This window comes from Plectropomus leopardus, chromosome 21 (genome assembly GCF_008729295.1).
Source record: "Plectropomus leopardus isolate mb chromosome 21, YSFRI_Pleo_2.0, whole genome shotgun sequence".
Taxonomy (NCBI): Eukaryota; Metazoa; Chordata; class Actinopteri; order Perciformes; family Serranidae; genus Plectropomus; species Plectropomus leopardus.
The window spans coordinates 9,739,842-9,758,049 of NC_056483.1; the positions used below are offsets into that span (position 1 = coordinate 9,739,842).

General features: G+C 41.6%; 1 protein-coding gene across 2 annotated transcripts in view; it reads right to left on the reverse strand.

Annotated features, from left to right (window-relative positions):
- The window catches only part of oxsr1b (oxidative stress responsive kinase 1b), a 52,689-nt gene that overhangs the window by 18,372 nt on the left and 16,109 nt on the right, over positions 1–18,208 (reverse strand). For both annotated transcript variants that reach the window (XM_042510308.1, XM_042510307.1), the window contains 2 exons: positions 14,020–14,128; positions 4,401–4,542 (listed from right to left, as the gene is read on the reverse strand). In XM_042510308.1, the coding sequence (XP_042366242.1) occupies positions 4,401–4,542; positions 14,020–14,128 (251 nt within the window). The remainder of the gene's footprint in view (positions 1–4,400; positions 4,543–14,019; positions 14,129–18,208) is intronic.

Consider the following 18,208-nt stretch of genomic DNA (forward strand, 5'->3'; position numbering starts at 1 on the left):
CTCTGAGAAACAATACTTGATTACTTCAAGGTGGGTTTTTGATTTAAGATGCTGCACTCTGATAAAAGACCATGAAGCTTCATGATCATTCACAAAGAGCGATCAGGTCAATCTGATTGAGTCCCTCCTGCACTCATTCAAGAACCATGAAGGCTTTGGTTCACTGCAGCAGATTGAAATGCTCTGAGAAAAAGGCTGCAGAGTGCAGACAGTCATTAACATTCACAGGAGAGGAAGAGGAGGAGGAGGGGGGAGGTGGTGACACAATGCACCATGCAAGTTCAAAGAAATACTGTAGCGGAGAGGAAAAAAGCCAACCTGCAGTTTGAGTCCCAACTCCTACTAGTGAAGCAGCCATATTTTACATTACTAGGTGTAATGTAAAAACTGCCATTTTTAACTCATCTCTGTATTAAATCACATCAAAGCCTATCAATAACATTTAGAAACTACATGATTGTGTGTTACGAACGAGACACGTGTGGTCTCTTCATATTTATGACCTGCTGAAATGATAGCCTGGCAGTAGTCAGGTGGGAACAGCCACAGTATAAAACTGTCAGGAAGATTGATCATTCTCATCTGGCAGCTTCCGCACCTTGCAGCTCCGGCGGGTCACCTCCTGTGACATCACATCCTGGTGCCAGGCTCACAGTGCCCCTAACAGGGCTGTAAAAAGAAGGTTTATGAGACGCCCTGTGGGTCTCCCATGAGGGCGACATACCTCCCCTCTTTTAGCCGTGCCTTTTCTTGACAACAAAAATATCTTCCCTTTGCTTCTCTATATTGATTGCTTTCTCCAGACTGCTGATTTTCAATCTCATCTGTTTTTTTCAAATCAATTTTTATTTCTTATTTTGTCAATTTTCCTTTACCCAACAGCAAGAGGTTCTCCCAGACGCTCCCAGAGGCGGCATAACTACAGCCATTACCTTCTCATTATTCAACCACATACCAAATAATTTGCTGGGCAGAGCCCTCTTATGTACCTTCAGACGACTTGCAAGGTTTCAGAGATGAGTAAGGCAAAGAACACCCCACAATTTCCAATAATTAACTTGGCTAACAGGCTGATTTTCTGGGATTCAACTGACAAAATCCACACTTTTCTTCTTCTACCTGCTCTTCAAGTTAGAGAACAAGTGTCACCTTTGAATCACTGACTTTCCGAGCTGCTGTGAATGTGGAGGTGGAGCAGTTCGCCGTCTTGTGGTAAATGTCTCCGGTTGAGGCCACAGCCCGGGCCGCAACGCTCTAATTGCTTTTCTGCCGTCCTGGGCTGGATGGAACATATCATGTGACACTTTCTCTCCTACTCCCTCCTCGTCAAGCCTCACCCCCTTGACTCTCTCCATCACCCCTGCCCCTGAGGCTCCCACTCATATGATCCAGCTTACACAGGAGGAACACGCGCGGCCATATGTGCACGTTTACATCAGCAGACACTGATTAACTCAACAGAGCCCCTTCAGTCTCAGCATGTCAGTGATTTTCAGCGCTGGGGGGGTTAGCTCACAATATCTTTTTCACAAGTCACACCTCAAAGCCTGGGGTGGACAGAAGTGATAAATGATCTATTAATGATTCTCAAATGTCTCCTTAGACAGGGCAGAGAGTTGAGGCCAAGTTTTACAGTGGAAAAACATTTCCGGCTCACCGGCACTGACCGATAATCCTGTCACATTACACTGAAAGTGGATACTTATATGCTGCAGCAGAGGTATACTGCAGTGGATTTTCCTTATAATTAACACAGTAATTGAAACTGTGCAATTCTTCATGTATCTCTACCTATAGTTTCTATAGGAGACAGCAGCTTTCTGACTCAGCGCTTAATGAGTTGACGCTTCATCCCCTCATCCAAGCTCATGGTCAAAGTCTTCAATCAAGCCCCTCTCTCTGTTTCTCATTGCCATGCTACTGTGAGTGCTGCTGAGCACTTAACCAAGCCGAGAAGCGATGCATTATTTACACATGTAGCCTGTCCCGAGTTATGTGTGTGCCATTGGGAGAAAAGAGGAGACGTACGAAAGAGTAAGTAATGAATATTAGAAACAGAAGAGGCAGTGCAATGACTTCTACAGCCAGTGTGTCAACTGGGTTTACTGTATCAGTTTTAAGTGCGGGGACTTAGCCAGGTCTTGAACTGGCTTAGAAGAAAGCTTTAAGGATCAGATTTCCTGTGGCACGCAAATCTGCCATTCACACATTCCACTAATGCATATTCATACAGTAACTCTTGGAGATTATCAGCCAGGAAAGGGAAGTCTACTTACAGATTTCTTGCAGAAACTTAAAGTAATGTTTCACCGATGTAAAGATAAACCGAGGCCGTCTCAGCAGTAGAAAGATGCAAATATTTTTTTAAATTGGTGCTACATGACCCGAGAAAACAGAGAAAAAGGTTGCTTTAACTCAAGAGGTAGAAAACCTACAACTACTAAAATACTGTTCCCGCTGGTGGGTGACGTAATGTGGACTGGTCTGTGTGAAACAATGGCAGTCGGATGAATCTCTACTACAGTTAAGTGGTAAGCTAAAACATTTTTCTAAAAACATTTGAGGCAAGAAATATGCAACTCAGTAACAAAATCTTGGTTTATATTTGATCACCGCCGTTTAGTTTTACTGTTTGATCTCCCTTTTTTCGGCCTCAGATTTCACTGTGCAGGAAGCAGTGCGGTGCCCACTCCTGTTTACTAACTCTCGCCATTTTGGGCAAGAAATATGCAGTGCAGTAAGGTAACCTTGATTTATATTTGATCACCACTGCTTAGTTTTACCGTTTGATATGAGTCTGTATGAGTTTGAAAGAGCGAGCGAGGGGGGGGGGGCAGGTCTGTCTCTTGATCTGATGTATACTCTTTGAGGTGGCAGTTTGCAGCGCACAATACAAAAATATGGAAGTACGACCTGTAGTTTCAGCAACAGCCCCAAGAGCCATCAAAACTCCTTCAAATTACGTAAATTACACCATTTGCAAGGGGTGAGGAGGGATATCTAGGCACTGTTTAGCTGGAGAAAAAGTCTACCACAGTTCATCTACACAAAAAACCCACATTGTTTTGACACAGACCTGGTGAACATCAGCAAAGTATTCCTTTAAATGTTTTGCCGTTTTAATTAAAACTCCGAGGGCTTGTATCATCTGTACGGCTTTAAAATTTATAGTAAAGATAGAAAGCGAGTTTTTGTTTTGTTCATTCATAACCATTCTTTAGTGCTAAGCTATAAACAAATCATTACTGCTTCTTCTTCTGGAACACTTGTCGCATTGCCATCGGGGAAGTATACTGCCTCGTCTCAACGCAGATCCTAATAACAACCCTGACCTTTAGGAGTGAAAGAGGCTGTCTTAAATGACATTTTCTTGGTACAGACGTCTGTCCAGAAGAATACCAAGCACTTCTGTGTGTTAAACTTTGCATTAAACTGTGCACTATGACCATATTTGCTCAGGTTACTTTTTTGACTAAAGGAAATATGTAACTGAAAAATGGAAAGTTGTGCCAGTTAGGCTAATGAGTACATTGGTTGGTTGGTTGGTTGGTTGGTTCAATTCATTTGTAAAGATGTCTCCATATATCACATGTATTAGTTAATGTGAAATATTAATATAAAATGTGTATCTTAAATACATTTAATTTTGTAAGTCTTAAAACAATGCTCATTAAAATGCTCTTTAAATCTAGAACTGGGTGATAAAATGATAACGACCTCCATAATATTTTCCTCAACTGAAATATGACAAATGTTTGATAGATGTTGGACATTATTAAATCACCAATACAGCAGAAGGGGGTGCTATCAAATGCTAGTTGTCAACTGGCACTAAACAGATCAATAAGTAGCAAAAGGAATGAGACAATATTAGCCACCAAGCTAAAGCGTGAGGTAACGTTGTAGCATTACAACAACACAGAACACAGACATGCTTTTCCACAACTTCATTTTCCACAAAGAAATAATGTATAAACATTTATTGTGGTTAATTATCAATATTGACTGATATGGACATTTAGTCGTGATAACATTTCAGGCCATATCGCCCAGTCCTTCTTTACTCCAAAAATGTATCTCGTGTACAGCAATCTGCTCTATATTGAGACCCTCGGTGCTCCAGATATAAAGTATTAAGTGCTCACAAAGGGTGCTCGCAAAAAAGTGTCAGCACAAACACAGATGGACACAGACTCCACTATGATAACATAATGTCCCATTTGGTCAAGGTGGGGGACATAATATTAGTATGACACCTTTTAGGCGGCAACAAAGAAGACAGAGTTTCTGCTTCATAAACCTTCAAGGTGAAGTCTGATAACACCACTGCGCTCGGTGGTAATAGAAAGTTGTGTCAGTTTTATTGCAGCACCAGAGCGGAAGGCCGTGAGTCTTGTTACCTGTGGATCTGTCCGTTCTTGTGTAGATACTCCAGGCCTTCAAGCACATCTTTCAACACCGTGGCTATGCTGGCTTCGTCCAGGACGCCTGTCTTGTGTTCGCCTCGTGAGATGATGTGCTTGATCACGTCCAGCACAGAGCCTGGATAAAAACCACAGGACAGCGGTCAATAAAAGGAATTACAATGGCATGCTCCATTTTTCTTTGCTGAAAACTATATTTGTCAACATCAATGTCAGAGAGAAATGAAAACCATCTAGCAGTCGACCTCTTGGAGAAAATTAGTAGGTAAATTGTTTCTGGTGATCTCGGTCCTGCATCAATGTCAAAGTCCCCTCAGGCTAGCAGATATCATCTGTTAAGCCTTATCTAAACTAAACTTATTTACAAAAACACATACTTCCTGTTGTATTAGCAGACATTCAGTTAAGATGATTTGTATATAATATGATAATGTTTGGATGAATCAGACTGTGGGTAAGCAAAGACCCTTTTCCAGTTTCAGTTAGATGGATTCTATTAACGGAAAAAACAAATGATATAGCATTTTTAAAACAAAAGTCCTTCAATCATAAACATGGGAAAAAAGAAACCAATAGCTGATAGAGAGATATCAGAACATTTGTTACCATGTATTCTTTGAAGGGTAAATCCTCCATCAAAAATAATTTATGATACACAATCTATGATATTAAAAAGTTATGTCAATATTTACAAACAGACAACTGTCATAAACAGCAGCAAAACTTGAATTTATGATATCATTCGAGGACATTTTTTTGGACTTGCTCCATTGACTTTAAATTATACTGACTTTGTAAGCTCACAGGATTTTTGTTTGAGGTTTTCCATTCTAATTAGTTTCATTTGGGTGTTGAGCTCACAGCCAGTAATCAGAAAATGTGCCCAGTTAAAATCGGCATGGCTGCTGTAGTGTCATGTCATTACCCACCGTCTATAGAGCAGCTCCAAGTTTTGACTCTTGATGACGACATCATTGCATAACAGTCAGTCTCTCTGCAGTTCAGCTTAACTTAAAAAAAATCAAATCTACAAACTGAGCTGAGGTTTTTTATTTGCTGCAGTGTGCACGTGCCTTCAGTGCCTTTGAAATTAGCCAACGACTGCATGAAAGATAAGTGTGCAGTCGAGGTTACAAGTTCAACTGCTGCTTTGTCTTCAGTTGCCCCGGCTGAATGGAGGGCTACCGTAGCTGTGCTCACTGACCTGACAGGTCACCATGTCTCCCTCAGCCTGGCTCCTGCTGAATAAAAGGAGCGCTTTGGTTGAAAAGTCAGACTGCTGTCAGTGTGTGATCTCCTTTGTGCCACTTTCCACAGAATAAAGAACATCTCTCTGAAAAGAGGTCCAGTATTTGCATTCGGTATGACAGAAAATTGGGCGACACTGGTGAACGGGGGACAAAGCAGAGAAGCAAAAAGAATGCCACTTGCTTGTCAAGCTGTATTGTGCTGCAGTGATACAGAAACACACTGCCACACTGTCTGTCCCTCCCTCACACACCCTCACACACACACATACACACACAGCGGCACTTGCAAACAAATGCTGGAAATGGCCGTTTCAAGGTCCTGAAAGACTGTCCGTGATACAATTCCAGGATTAAATTGATTGTGTTTTAGCAACACTGCCAGGCTAAGGGTGCAGATATATCAATTTGCTCAATCACTTCAGGATGTCCTCGCCTGCAGTGCTCAGAAGAGCTCAGCACTACCCAGGGGAGCCGACGATGATGGCCACCTGAGACTAGACAGTGTTATTGCAGAGCCTTCGCCACAGCACAACACAGTGGCAGAGTGAGGGGAGAGTGAGGGAGAGGCGGTGGGTTCAACGGGTTCGTCGTGCGGTGACAGCGCACGAGCATAAATGTGATTCAGCAGTGCGGGAGAGAGACCCTTTCAGAGAGAGGACAGATGAGGAAAGGCGGGAAAAGCATGTGTGTCTGAGTGTGTGAGATAGTGTATGTGTGAATGAGTGAATCGGCAAGAAGCGAGAGGAGAGTGTAAGGAGAGTGCAGCCTCGTGTCTCTGATGTGACAGCTCTTTGAAGCTCATTGAGAAAAGGCAGCCTGTCTGACGTTTTTTTTTTTTCTTCTCTGTTCTCCCTCCTCTCTCAATGCCTCTGTGCTCAGTCTGATGCTCATCTCCTTGTCTGAAATGGTGGGAGGGAGGAGAGGGAATGACAGGTGACAATGGAGAAGGTGCTGAGGGAGGGAGGATAAGTGAACACATAATAAGTGAGTCACAACCGAGTGAGGGTAGGATGTGGTCCTAATGAGCCAACAAATGAAGGTGTGATGAGGACGTTACAGTGAAGATAATGTGCAGAAACTTATCTTTGCTCACTCAACTGGATTTTAGAAGTTAGAGCCCAGCTTAATCTATAACCACTAAAGGAAAAGTTAGACACTTTGGGAACTAAACATATGATTTCTCACCAAAAGATGGATGAGACGATTGATTCTGACATCTAAAAAGAGAGTGCTATCCATCTTCTCATCCAACTCTCGGCAAGAAAGCAAATATTCCCCAAAAAGTCAAACTTTTCTTTTAAGAGAAGAAAGAAAATGTGGATAAAGGAAGAAAAATAGTGTATAGTTCCTTCTCCAGATGAGTCTCCTTTAAGCTGAGGTGGCACTGAGCGGAGAACACACACAGCATGATGTAGGCTTTGGGGGAGATCACTAAATGCCACTCTTGTCAGCCTCTTTCAAATCCATCTGATTGAACTCTTCACGCCTCATTAGGCTGCTTCAACGTGCTGACACTGACTGACAGGTTAACAATCCAAAAGGTTCATTTTGCATGGGAACGACGACGGCTTCCAAGACAAATGACACCTGTTGGCCTGGTTTGAACGGCGCCTGTCCAAGCTCCCAGAGGAAGAGTTTATACAACTCACAGGGGATAAATTAAGTCTTGACAGTGTGGCATACTGTAGAGCATGCAAAAAACTCTGGGAAATGCCAAATCATCATCGTGGTTTCATGCTGGATTAGTCAAAGCTCAAAAGGAACTCAAACAAAACTTGTGAAGGTGTTAAAGTCATGAATTGAACTTCAGCCTTTAGTTCTCCTGGTCAGAGCGGGAGGTTTGACACTGAGCGAGAGGATGAGAGAGAAAAAAAACGGAGGAAGTGGACGAAGAAGATGAGAGCTAGTGCCACCTGTGCTAAAGGCCGAAGGGGAAGGCCAAGCAAATTTAGAGGGGGAGAGGAAGGGCGGAGCATGGGAGAAGCTGTGAAGAGGCATGTGAAGAGAGAAACAAGGTGTAGAAGAGTGGACTGACGGATTTAAAGATGTCTGTTTTCTTAGGGGAAAGAAAGATAAGATACAAGAGCCAACAAAGGAAATTTAGCATGTCAGCATCTAGTTTCATTTATGCTCCCATTATGTATGAAAATAGTTACGTCTGTTTCAAACATAGCAAAAGTCCCTGCCCTCATACTTATTTTTCCTTTAAGAAAGGCATACATCCCACCAATAGATGGAACTAGAGGACAGTGTCAAAAATTTCAGACAACAAACATGGCGCTGGTGGAGGAGACCCGTGATAATATACCTTTAAACTGGGGCAGCATTGGTCGGCGGTCTGCAAGGCCATTAAATACATTACGACATGTGGACGGGGAGTTCTTCTAACTATATTACTGATTTGTTCTGTTCGCCATTTTTCAAATATCTTCGTCGTCTCCAAAAGTCAAATTTCGCTACGCTACACTGCCCCCATGATCTCTGGTGGTACTGCTCTGATTTATCTGTATCCATAAGCTTTCAGGACACAAATATGGACAAAATGTAGATGAAATAGCACTGTATGGACAGAAAGCTCCATCTAAACTAAAGTAGAGCATAAATTTGCCCTTAGGGGTGTAAATCACATTATAACATGATCCGATATTTCATTATATATATTTTCAATGGATGCTCATAGTGACTATCTTCTTGGGAAACTTAGTGGCCTGGGTGTTGGTCAGCAGATTTAAGAATTAGTGTTTAAAACTATGGTTGAGAGAGTTTTTACTTTCCACCTTCCTGCCTGGCATAGTCACCTAAACTGTACATGTAGGACTTACCTTTCTAGGAATGGTTCAATGGCAGGAAAATTTTTGGCAAGTCACAAAAGCCCTATGAGACAACTTTTTCCAAAAATTTTTTAGGTTGTCTTTTGTGTCTGGTGAGCTGAAAACAACATTTCCACCCTGGTGGACAAAACAGATATATTCTATTGATTTTTGTTGGACAATGGTGCTATATCTGCTAAAATTACAATGATTAGAAGGTGGGATTTTGATTTGACTCAATTCAGGGGCCTACGGTCAATATGAGTTGATATAAAAACATTTTTTTTGTCTTTTTCTTGACTGCTCACAATGATCTACCCAGCACTAGGCTGCTAGCACTGTTTAGAAAGAAATTGCACTTGGACAGCAATGGGGACATGGAAGTGCCATGAGAATTTCAAAAGAATGGTGTATCTTTAAGATAAGGATACGTATCAATGCTTTGCCCCTCTGCATCAATCATATTGGATCATCAATGATAGAATTGATCCAAATCGATGTACTGTTAAACCCCTTGCTAGAATTTCATTGTCTTCATTCTGTAAACCTGGAGTCACCAACAAAGCTTCTTGTCAGCATTTTGGCAACAGTTAAAGGCCACATCATGATGTGACAAATCCACTGGCTCCAAACTTGACAGAGTCTTTTCATATGCTAAATCAGAACAGTCAATAACAATCTGCCTTTAGCTAGATTCCACTCTGAGTGGCATTCGATTGAGCTCGGCAGCAGTGAAGTCACTTGGTGAAGGCTGCACATTAATCTCCTGGGAACACATTCCTCCGCTTGCTTTGGCATGACTCATATTCTGTCCCAGTGGGTTTCAGTGGATGTCTCTCCGATGTGTATTCAGTCAGTGACGGGCTATGTGGCGCTTTAATGAAACAGTTGTTCACATGTCACATTCAGAACAGGAATTTCCTGAAAAGCTCTGCACTGTGCACCTAGCACTAAACTTGGCTCTACAGGTTTGGCCTTAGATGGATTTGCCAGAAAGGAGAGCAGTCTCAATTGGTGATTAGGGTTTTTAGAGAATTACTCATTTGAATGAACAACGTATGACATTAAGTCACAAAGACATGATACCTATGAGGCATTGCTTTTAACTTACTGTTAACAATTTGCAAAAAGGGCTCAGTAGTTCAACAGTGTCAAAGATGACAGTAAGAATCGTACCTAGGAGATTGTCAAAACTTTAAACCCACTGATTCTGTGTAATATGTACCAGTATATATGCAACTGTGGCCTTTTTTGATGTTTAAGATTAACAATGTAAAGTCACACGCTAGATCAAAAATGATTCATGGCATGTTTCAATTGCATATGTCAATTATTTAGGCCCTGATACACAAGGCCCACAGTCAGTCATCAGTCAATGTCGAGCTGTAGGTGAGCGTCTGTCACCATAGTTTTTGCAGCATGTCCCACACTTTTGGCACTAGTTTGCTCTTGCTGCCAGCTTTTCGGCCAATTTAGCATGAGTTATTGGTGACAGAGTCGTCACAGCCCACTGATGAGAAAAATCACTCCGATTGGTAGATCAGCTCAGCGCACAAGAAGAGAAACGGAAGTAAGGAAAGCAAACAAATGACTAAACTCAAGAGGGCGTGAGGTCAAAATTAACTTGTTATATTAGGTTTATTTTTAGTTTTTCTTTTAACCACTGAGCTCTTTAGAGGAACCAGTTTGCAGTTATTTTTGTTATTGTTTGCTTGCTTTAATAAATATAATTTGCTATTTCTGTTGTTAAGGTGCTAATTGGCTAACTAGCGTCTCTTGAATCCTTCCCGTTTGTCTCCTGGGTTCCCTTTTTGATTGATGGATACAGACTACTGCTCACTGTTGGTATGGAAAGTTATTTCCACTCAAGCAGGTGCAGAACGTATGTGCTAGTTGACCATGAGCTGTAGCTTTTGCATGTATGTTCAAGTGCAACTTTTTGACCAGATACAGTGCACACACAGCCTACATCAAGCAATACAACAAATAGCCAATAGATATGTCACTGTTACCAGACGGCATTAGCGCTTGCCAGTAAAAGACCAGTCAGGTTCAGTCAAAGTGGGTATTCAGTCTGTTACTACTTGGAGCACCAGAAGACAGATATTCTTACCATTTACTCCTTTTTGTTTAGTTATCTTTTTGACATTTTGCTTACTTGCTAGCTGGCCTCGTAAAAGGAGAGTAGTGATTACCGACACAACTTCATCTGCTTACAAGATGCATGGAGAAGAGAAAACGTCTGACGAGATTAAACTCCAGCAACTGTCAAAACAACTTAAAGGCCACAGGCCTAAACACCATGGTCTAACAGTAAAATTGTTCCGTATAACTGCAAGTCTCGCTCCCTAGTTTTCACATATTGTAAAGTCCTACATGTGTTGTTAAGGTCTTATAGCTTACTTAGTGGGAGGACTGTCCTGTGCGTTGGGCCTGTCATAGCTGCCTCACACCAATTTGTAATACTATTTGTGGGTTTATCTTTCCCTCATTTTTTTTTCTTTAAATAAGCTGAGTTACTCCACAATCTATCCGCATACCCCACAGCAATTGCTGAAGTACGCACAGGGGCACAAGTATCATGCTGCATTGGTATCTGCCAATGCAACATGAGTGACATACCTACTATAAGTGGCATACTGACAGTCAACCACTAAGACACTGTATCTGCCAAAACAAGAGTAGCATACCATCAGTAAATTCTGTATTGGGGCCCAGTGAAATATTGCTTGTCAAGACATCTAAGGGTCTTGGAAAAGTCTACAAATTGTTTAGCAATTTTTCTGCAAAACACTGAGCTTTCAACTACAGCAAATGCAAAAATATTGTTAAACCAATGTGGTCTAGTCTAACAACATTCTACAACTGAATGAGACCTGTGCTATAGGAATGTGCTCCCCTGCTTCATCATAAAGCACTTTACAAACAAACCTTGTTGGAGCAGAAACATGTCAAAACTTTGTCAGCTCCGCTGTTGAGCTGTTAACAGTCTTTGAATAGCAGAAGACACAAGACAGGATGGAGCTGGAGGGTGGAGGGTTTCTTACGCTCCATCAAGCCAGAGGAGCAGACAGTGGTTGGCCTTCCTCTGAGATGGTATGCTCTGCCCTGTGGAGTCATGGTCTATAAACCCGACCTCATTTGAGGTCTGTCTCCATGGCAGACGTCGCCATGGCCATCATTTAATTACTCTGCACAATAAAAATCAACATCAAGGGCCTCTGTTTAACTAGGATAAGGGGAACGGGAGAGGCCATCTTAAGTGGTGTCAGCTCCCGCTGTGAGGCTGGCCGTCTGCTAAAGCGTCGCTTGGCGGGCACTGTGCCCCCGGGCCCAGCTGCAAGTCGGCTGCCAAGTGGCTCATGACTTGAGTGTATCCGTGGGAGTCAGGCATGCCACCTGGGCACTATCTGTTACAGTGGGACGCTGTTTACTCAGGGGCCCTGAGAGGAACAAGGGAGGGTAGAAACAGTGTAAATGTTTAGCGTGTGCAAGTATTTATGTACACTTGGGCCTGTATAATTAGTGTGTGTGACTGAAAGCAGGATTAAGAGAGAAACAAGTGGCTGTTTTTGACTCTTTGTAAACAGAAGGCCATTATTCTTATCAGGCAGTCTTCATCTCTGAAGACAGTGCTTGTCAAATGTTTGGTACAGGACACTTTAATCTGCACGCTGGATGAGTCTAGTAGCCCTCACAGGTCTGCAGCAAAAGCTCCTCTCCCTCACAGGCTGATCCAGAACCACAAATATCTCACTTGTTGGTTAAAAATAAAAACGAACAAAACAATAAGAAGCAGATGCAGCCGTTGTATTTTGAGGTCTTTCTCTCCATGGTGGCCTCCTCTTCATGCTCCTCTCACTAGTTAATTGCAGCGCTGCCAGATGGGTGCCATGACGCCGGCCCGCGGGCTGTTATTACCTCTGCCCTGTCATTAGCTCCTGCACTGTTACTGAGTTAAAGCCCGGAAAGAGCTGCAGCTCACATGGGACACAATGAGGATCAGTGCTGTCACATTCCCTACAATCACAGTTAACATCACCGGAGGAAAGTAGCCCAGCTCTTCCTACTGCCCTTCTCTCATCATGAGGCGCCCTGCCAAACATTCTGGATCCCCCAATAGGACTTATGATGATAACCATATTTGATGCATTCAAAAAGCTAATCGAACTGTTAATACAGTGCTAAAAGCGACTCTCGTTTTTTCCAATTTGTTTTTCCTTGTTTGTGTTTCTTGTGTCATTCTGTGTCTCCTCTCTAAATTCGGACACTTTTGCAGGTCTGTGGATGCAGAACAGGTGAAACTCATCATGAGATTTTTTTTTGTCAGCAGCACATTGTAAAGCTCGAGTCCCAAGGTGGATAATTGATCAGCTGATTTGATCACAGCTGATCAGGACAGATGGATGGATCAGAGGAGCAGCTGCTCCAGAGATGAGGGAATGCAAACTTTTAGACCTGGTGCAAACAACAGTTAAGTTTCACTTTCACTGCACCTGGTGTTCTGCTGCTCTGTGTGTGCCCAGCAGGGGTTTGCCTTATAATGTCATCCACGATAATATCAGTATAATTTTTTTATATAAGAAAATTTCACATCATGATAATGGCAATATTTCGACTTTCTGCGTCATAATGTTATATACAGCAAAAACAAACATGTTTTACCATCAGCTCCTAACTTTCCTTTTTTGCAACTTATTGCTCAAAGTTAACTGTCAGCAGCTCTGAGCAGCACAGCGGCAGCAGCACGGCGTCTCTTGCCGTACGCATTCCTGTCCTAATGTCAACCTACGTGACGGTTGCGGCATGTCAAAAAATAACAATATAGATATGAATGTGCGATTTTCATCGTAACATAACAGCCTGTCAAAATAAATGCAGGTCTGTGTGTGTGTGTGTGTGTGTGTGTGTGTGGGGTGGTGGGGGGGGGGGATCTGATCGCTAGCGCTGAGTGACACACGCCACAACACAAAGAGTGGAGGAGAAAAAGCAGTGCACACAGGTCCAGGTGGAGAGAACCACTCAGTCATTTCTATATATGTACTATTATTACATTCATGATTTTGTTTATTTTTATTAAGGAACTGTTCAGATGTGTACTTTTTGATTGATTTTATTTTTTATGTAATATTTATATTTTCTATAGAATGTGACAATTAGTTACTGTTGTTGTTCACAAACTACATTTGCATTGACATATACAACTATAACACTGATTTTGTTGCAGTTGTATGTTCTTGAAAATAATAACAAAATATTCTTGGTATTTTTGTAATATCAGCAATAATATCACTACTGCAAAAATACCCTGAAATATTCAGGTATTATTTTACAGCCATATTGCACACACCTAGTGCCCAGAGTATGCTCTGTGCTCTGAGATTGTGGTTCCATGAATAACCAAACAGTATATATGTTCTTATAGCACGTCTAATGACAGTCCAGCTCAAAAAAAATAAATAAATAAATAACATGGCAGCATTCATTGTACAGATAAATGAATGTGTGGGAAACCCTGAGGTCATATGCACTTACCCCCACTGAGCAGCTTCATGACTAGCCACAGCTCATCCTTTACCACAAATGAGGTGTAGTAAGACACGATGTTGGGGTGGTGGCACTGGCTCATGGCCTGAATCTCTTTCTGTTAGAGGACAAACAAAATGAGAAAGACAGAACTCAATTAATTGGAAAGCAAAGTATTTAGATGATATAATGACCATCTGACATGACAGAGCTGGTGTAATCTTACACTTCACATAATGATTTGGTGGAAATGGATTAAAGCTGCATTTCCAAACTGGTGGTACATGACCCAAAAGTGAGTCATGGTCCACTCTCAATGGACCGCAAATGAACATGTTAAGACTGAAGTACAGATCTAAAGATTTTTTAAGAGCCTTATTTATCGCACCAACCAGTTTTTTCCAGTACCGCAACTATTTCATTGCCCGTTTCTTGGAATTATTTGGCCTTTTAACATGCTGTGCCTTTGCAGAGTCACTGGAATAATATGCACTTTTTTGGTTGCAGTGCTAATTAAGTTTTAAGTAATTGCATTTCTTGCATTAAATATTATTTCATTATGTTTTAAGCTAACATTTTGTTTACATATTGCATTATAATGAAACCAAATATGTGGTAATTTATCTTAGATGTGGACCTTGAGCTAATGTCTAAGGAGAAATCTGGACCACGTGGCTGGACCAGTTGGAAACCACTGGATTAAAGTGTTATTGCAAGGCCAATGTATTTTTTGAAATGTCATCACTAGTGTTATTTCAAAGCAGCAAACAACCATTTTTAAAGCCATTATCAGTTGTGGTGGTTGTGAAATGACCCATGAAACACAATATATATTTTCTTATGTTTTCATCAAAGACAGATAGTGCCGAACTATTCTTATTTGGCTCCCACAAGAAGGTGTGAGAGAAGCCTGGAGGAAATAAACCAAACACAGTCACAATAAATGTGTATGCCTTTAAAGCTGCAGCTATTCTTGAGATTTAGTGCAATACTCAAGATCCTAATGACGTCAGTAGACAGAAGAGAAATAGGCTAGGTCAATATAATGCACATCTATGCAGAAGTGAAAAAACAGCCGCTACTCAGCCCTTTATACAGCTGTAAGCTCTCTTTCCATGTGTGTGTGTGTGTGAGAGAAACAGAGTGGGAGCGAGAGAGAGAAAGTTTGGAAAGCAGGAGAGCTGAGGTAATGCTGGCACAGAAGTCTAATCTGTCACTTCAGCAACAGTCCTAAAGTCATTTGAGGATAGACAAGCTTCCTTAGAAAAAGAAATTCTGACTTCAGAGTTGGGACTTCTGATTCACGGAGGGTTTGCTTCTGTTTCTGCACTTACTTGACAAATGACCAAACCTGTTACTGGCGCTCCATACTAATGCACAGTATCTCTGCATTTGTGTCAATAGCTGCGCATATAACTGAAGCCGATACCGACGATACCAGTACGGTTAAAGTGATACTGTTACCAAGAGTATTTCAGTCAATACCCATAATGTGAATAGACTGTATGGGTTGGAGCTGCTGCTGCAGGAGTGTGAGCTCCATGCCTGGGACAGTCGTGAGAAACTGCCCAGCCAGGGCCAACTGTTAGTTAGCATCACACAGCAAACGTTACCTAAAGGTAATTAAGGGGTTTGGTGTGGGTTTGTGTGACCTTTAACAGCTTGGTGTTGAAGGTTAGCTGCTGCTGTGTTAGCTTGTGCTAACTGGTGTTAAACATTAATGAATGACTCTGTTCACTTGCAACTTTTAGTCGAATACGTCTGTGGTTGTCGAGGTGACGACATTTGTTGAAAACAGGAAGAGACTGAGTAGCTGTCCTTGTTAATGCCTCTTTAGTTTTTTATTTCAATGTCAAAACATTCTGGGCAAATGTTGAGCTGACATCAAAAGGAGACGGCAGCAACAGAAAGTTTGCTGATTCGACCAGGAGTCGGGACAGGGGATTAGAACCCAGCATAAAAAGGATGATATATATGTTTATATCATTTGACTGGAGATTTTTTGTTACTACTTAGACTTACATTATTCTGTTTGTTACTATAAGGTATCAAATTACCCAGCCCTTAATGCTATTGTCAGGAAAAGAGAACTATGATTTACCAAACTGAAAATCACTTCTTTTTTTTTTTTTTTTAGTTGAAAACTCAAATACAGTCTAATTGAGAGTTGAAATTAGGTGGTGATTGATAGATTGGTAAATTAATTTATTTTAGGTTGTGCGCTGTTGGGTTAACAAAATGAGCTATTTGAAGATGTCACTTTGGGCGGTGGGGAAAATGTGATGGATACTTTTGAATATTCTCTGATATTTATATGCAATTTTAACAATTAACTGATCAATTGTGAAAACAATCTGCAGATTAATGGAAAATGAAATGAAATGAATAGTTGAATACCAAGTCCAATCACGAATGACATCCCTGCTTAAAAGGCCATAAATCAGGATGTGCAACATTTTTTTACATTTAGGGTTGGTAAAAAAAAACTAACTTAACATCAAAACCTCATCTAAGGGGGATCAAATTCAAATTCACCCTAATGTCTCAAGTTCAGAGAGGTTCAGAGTGTGTTTTGCATCTTATTACACATTTTCCCCTTCTTCCACTCTTTGCGCTAAGCTATGCTAAACGTGCCAGATCTGCGGTATCTCTGTATTGGATGAGCTGAGGTGAAATCAATATCCACCCTCTTATCTAATTATGTGTTTCACCTCAAATGACCGCATTTACCCAAATTTCAGAGCGCTATTTAAAACAGCTTTTGAGTATTGTACCGTGACAGGTGCGCCACAAGGCTGTTATCTGAGGAACCTTAACGCTCCGGCTGAAAACATTTGTTAAAGGCATTAATCAATAGATGCTTGTGGGTCAAAACGTAAGCCTGATGTTCCATCAGCATAAATGCTTAGCTTACACAATGTGCATTAGCAGCAGTATGCCTGGACTGCAAAGTCATCACTATTGGACCCTCTGGCCTTCAGTGAGTGCCTTCGCCGCAAGGCAGGTGACATCATGACGCCATTTAGAAAGCACTTGACAAAAGAGGGTTAAGAACATGAACTGACTCATAATAAGGGTGGATACAGCCTGTGCATGAAACTGTCGTTGGACCATGACATGTATAGACATGTTTAAATGCACACAGATCTGTGGAGGACAACAGTGTCAGTCAAAGATTTTCAGAGCACTGGGGTTTCATTCAGATTGAGCAGCAACAGCTTTTTGACCAACAGGTGAGCCCACACACCGCACTGCTTCGAAACTAAAGCCGTTTTTGATTATCAAGCAGTCTAATAACTTCCAGTCTGTCGGGCCAGACGGCGAGCTCTGTGGGTCGTCTCCCCTATCATTCTTTCTCTGGATACTACAGGCTGAGAGAGAACAATAATGATATAGCCTGTTGGCTGCTAACTGGCTTCAGTGGAGCCTAACCCCCCCTCTGTTCTCAGCACAGTGGAAGAGGAAGGTCATCATAGCTCTGTGGGCCAGGGTAACCCCAGAAAAGAAAAACAATGGGATAACAGGGAGGATATCGTGCTCTGGCAGTTGGCAGGTTTTCCCATCTTTTCCAACAGACAATGTGTGAATCAGAGAGACTCTTTGTTGTGGGGATTAGGTCACTGTAAACCTATGCTGCAGCAAAGACAGTGGAAACGTTCCCATCACTCAAAGCCATTCATACTTCTTCTTTCTGTATAACCTTCAGTGTGTGACCTTTGACATTTACAGTAATTTTGCTTTGTGAAAATATTTTTGCAGGACATCTCAGTGCTGACTGGAAAACAGAGACACTAAAAAATATTTCCGCATGATGACACAGCTATGAACAAAGACAGGGAAATACTTCTTCTAAGCACTCTTTCTTTTGGCCTTTGTGTCTGCTTGTTGCAATGACCTCACCATAATAAACAAGGCATTTAGGTCAGTTACATTCAAACCATCTAACCTGCAAACCACAGGAGACACACCTATCTGCCACAACACTCAAAGCCACCTGCAATACAAATGGTTTGACTATCTCATGACTAAATATACAAGTCCGTGATGACAGCGACAGATGAAACACTTATGGGAACCTGTGTAGGACATCATTGTCAAGTGATTTTTAAATAATGGCCATCTGTGTTACACTCATAAGCTGCATACCATTAGCATAGTATATTCCTCCCTCCACACTAAGTGGAGCAGTCTAAGTTCA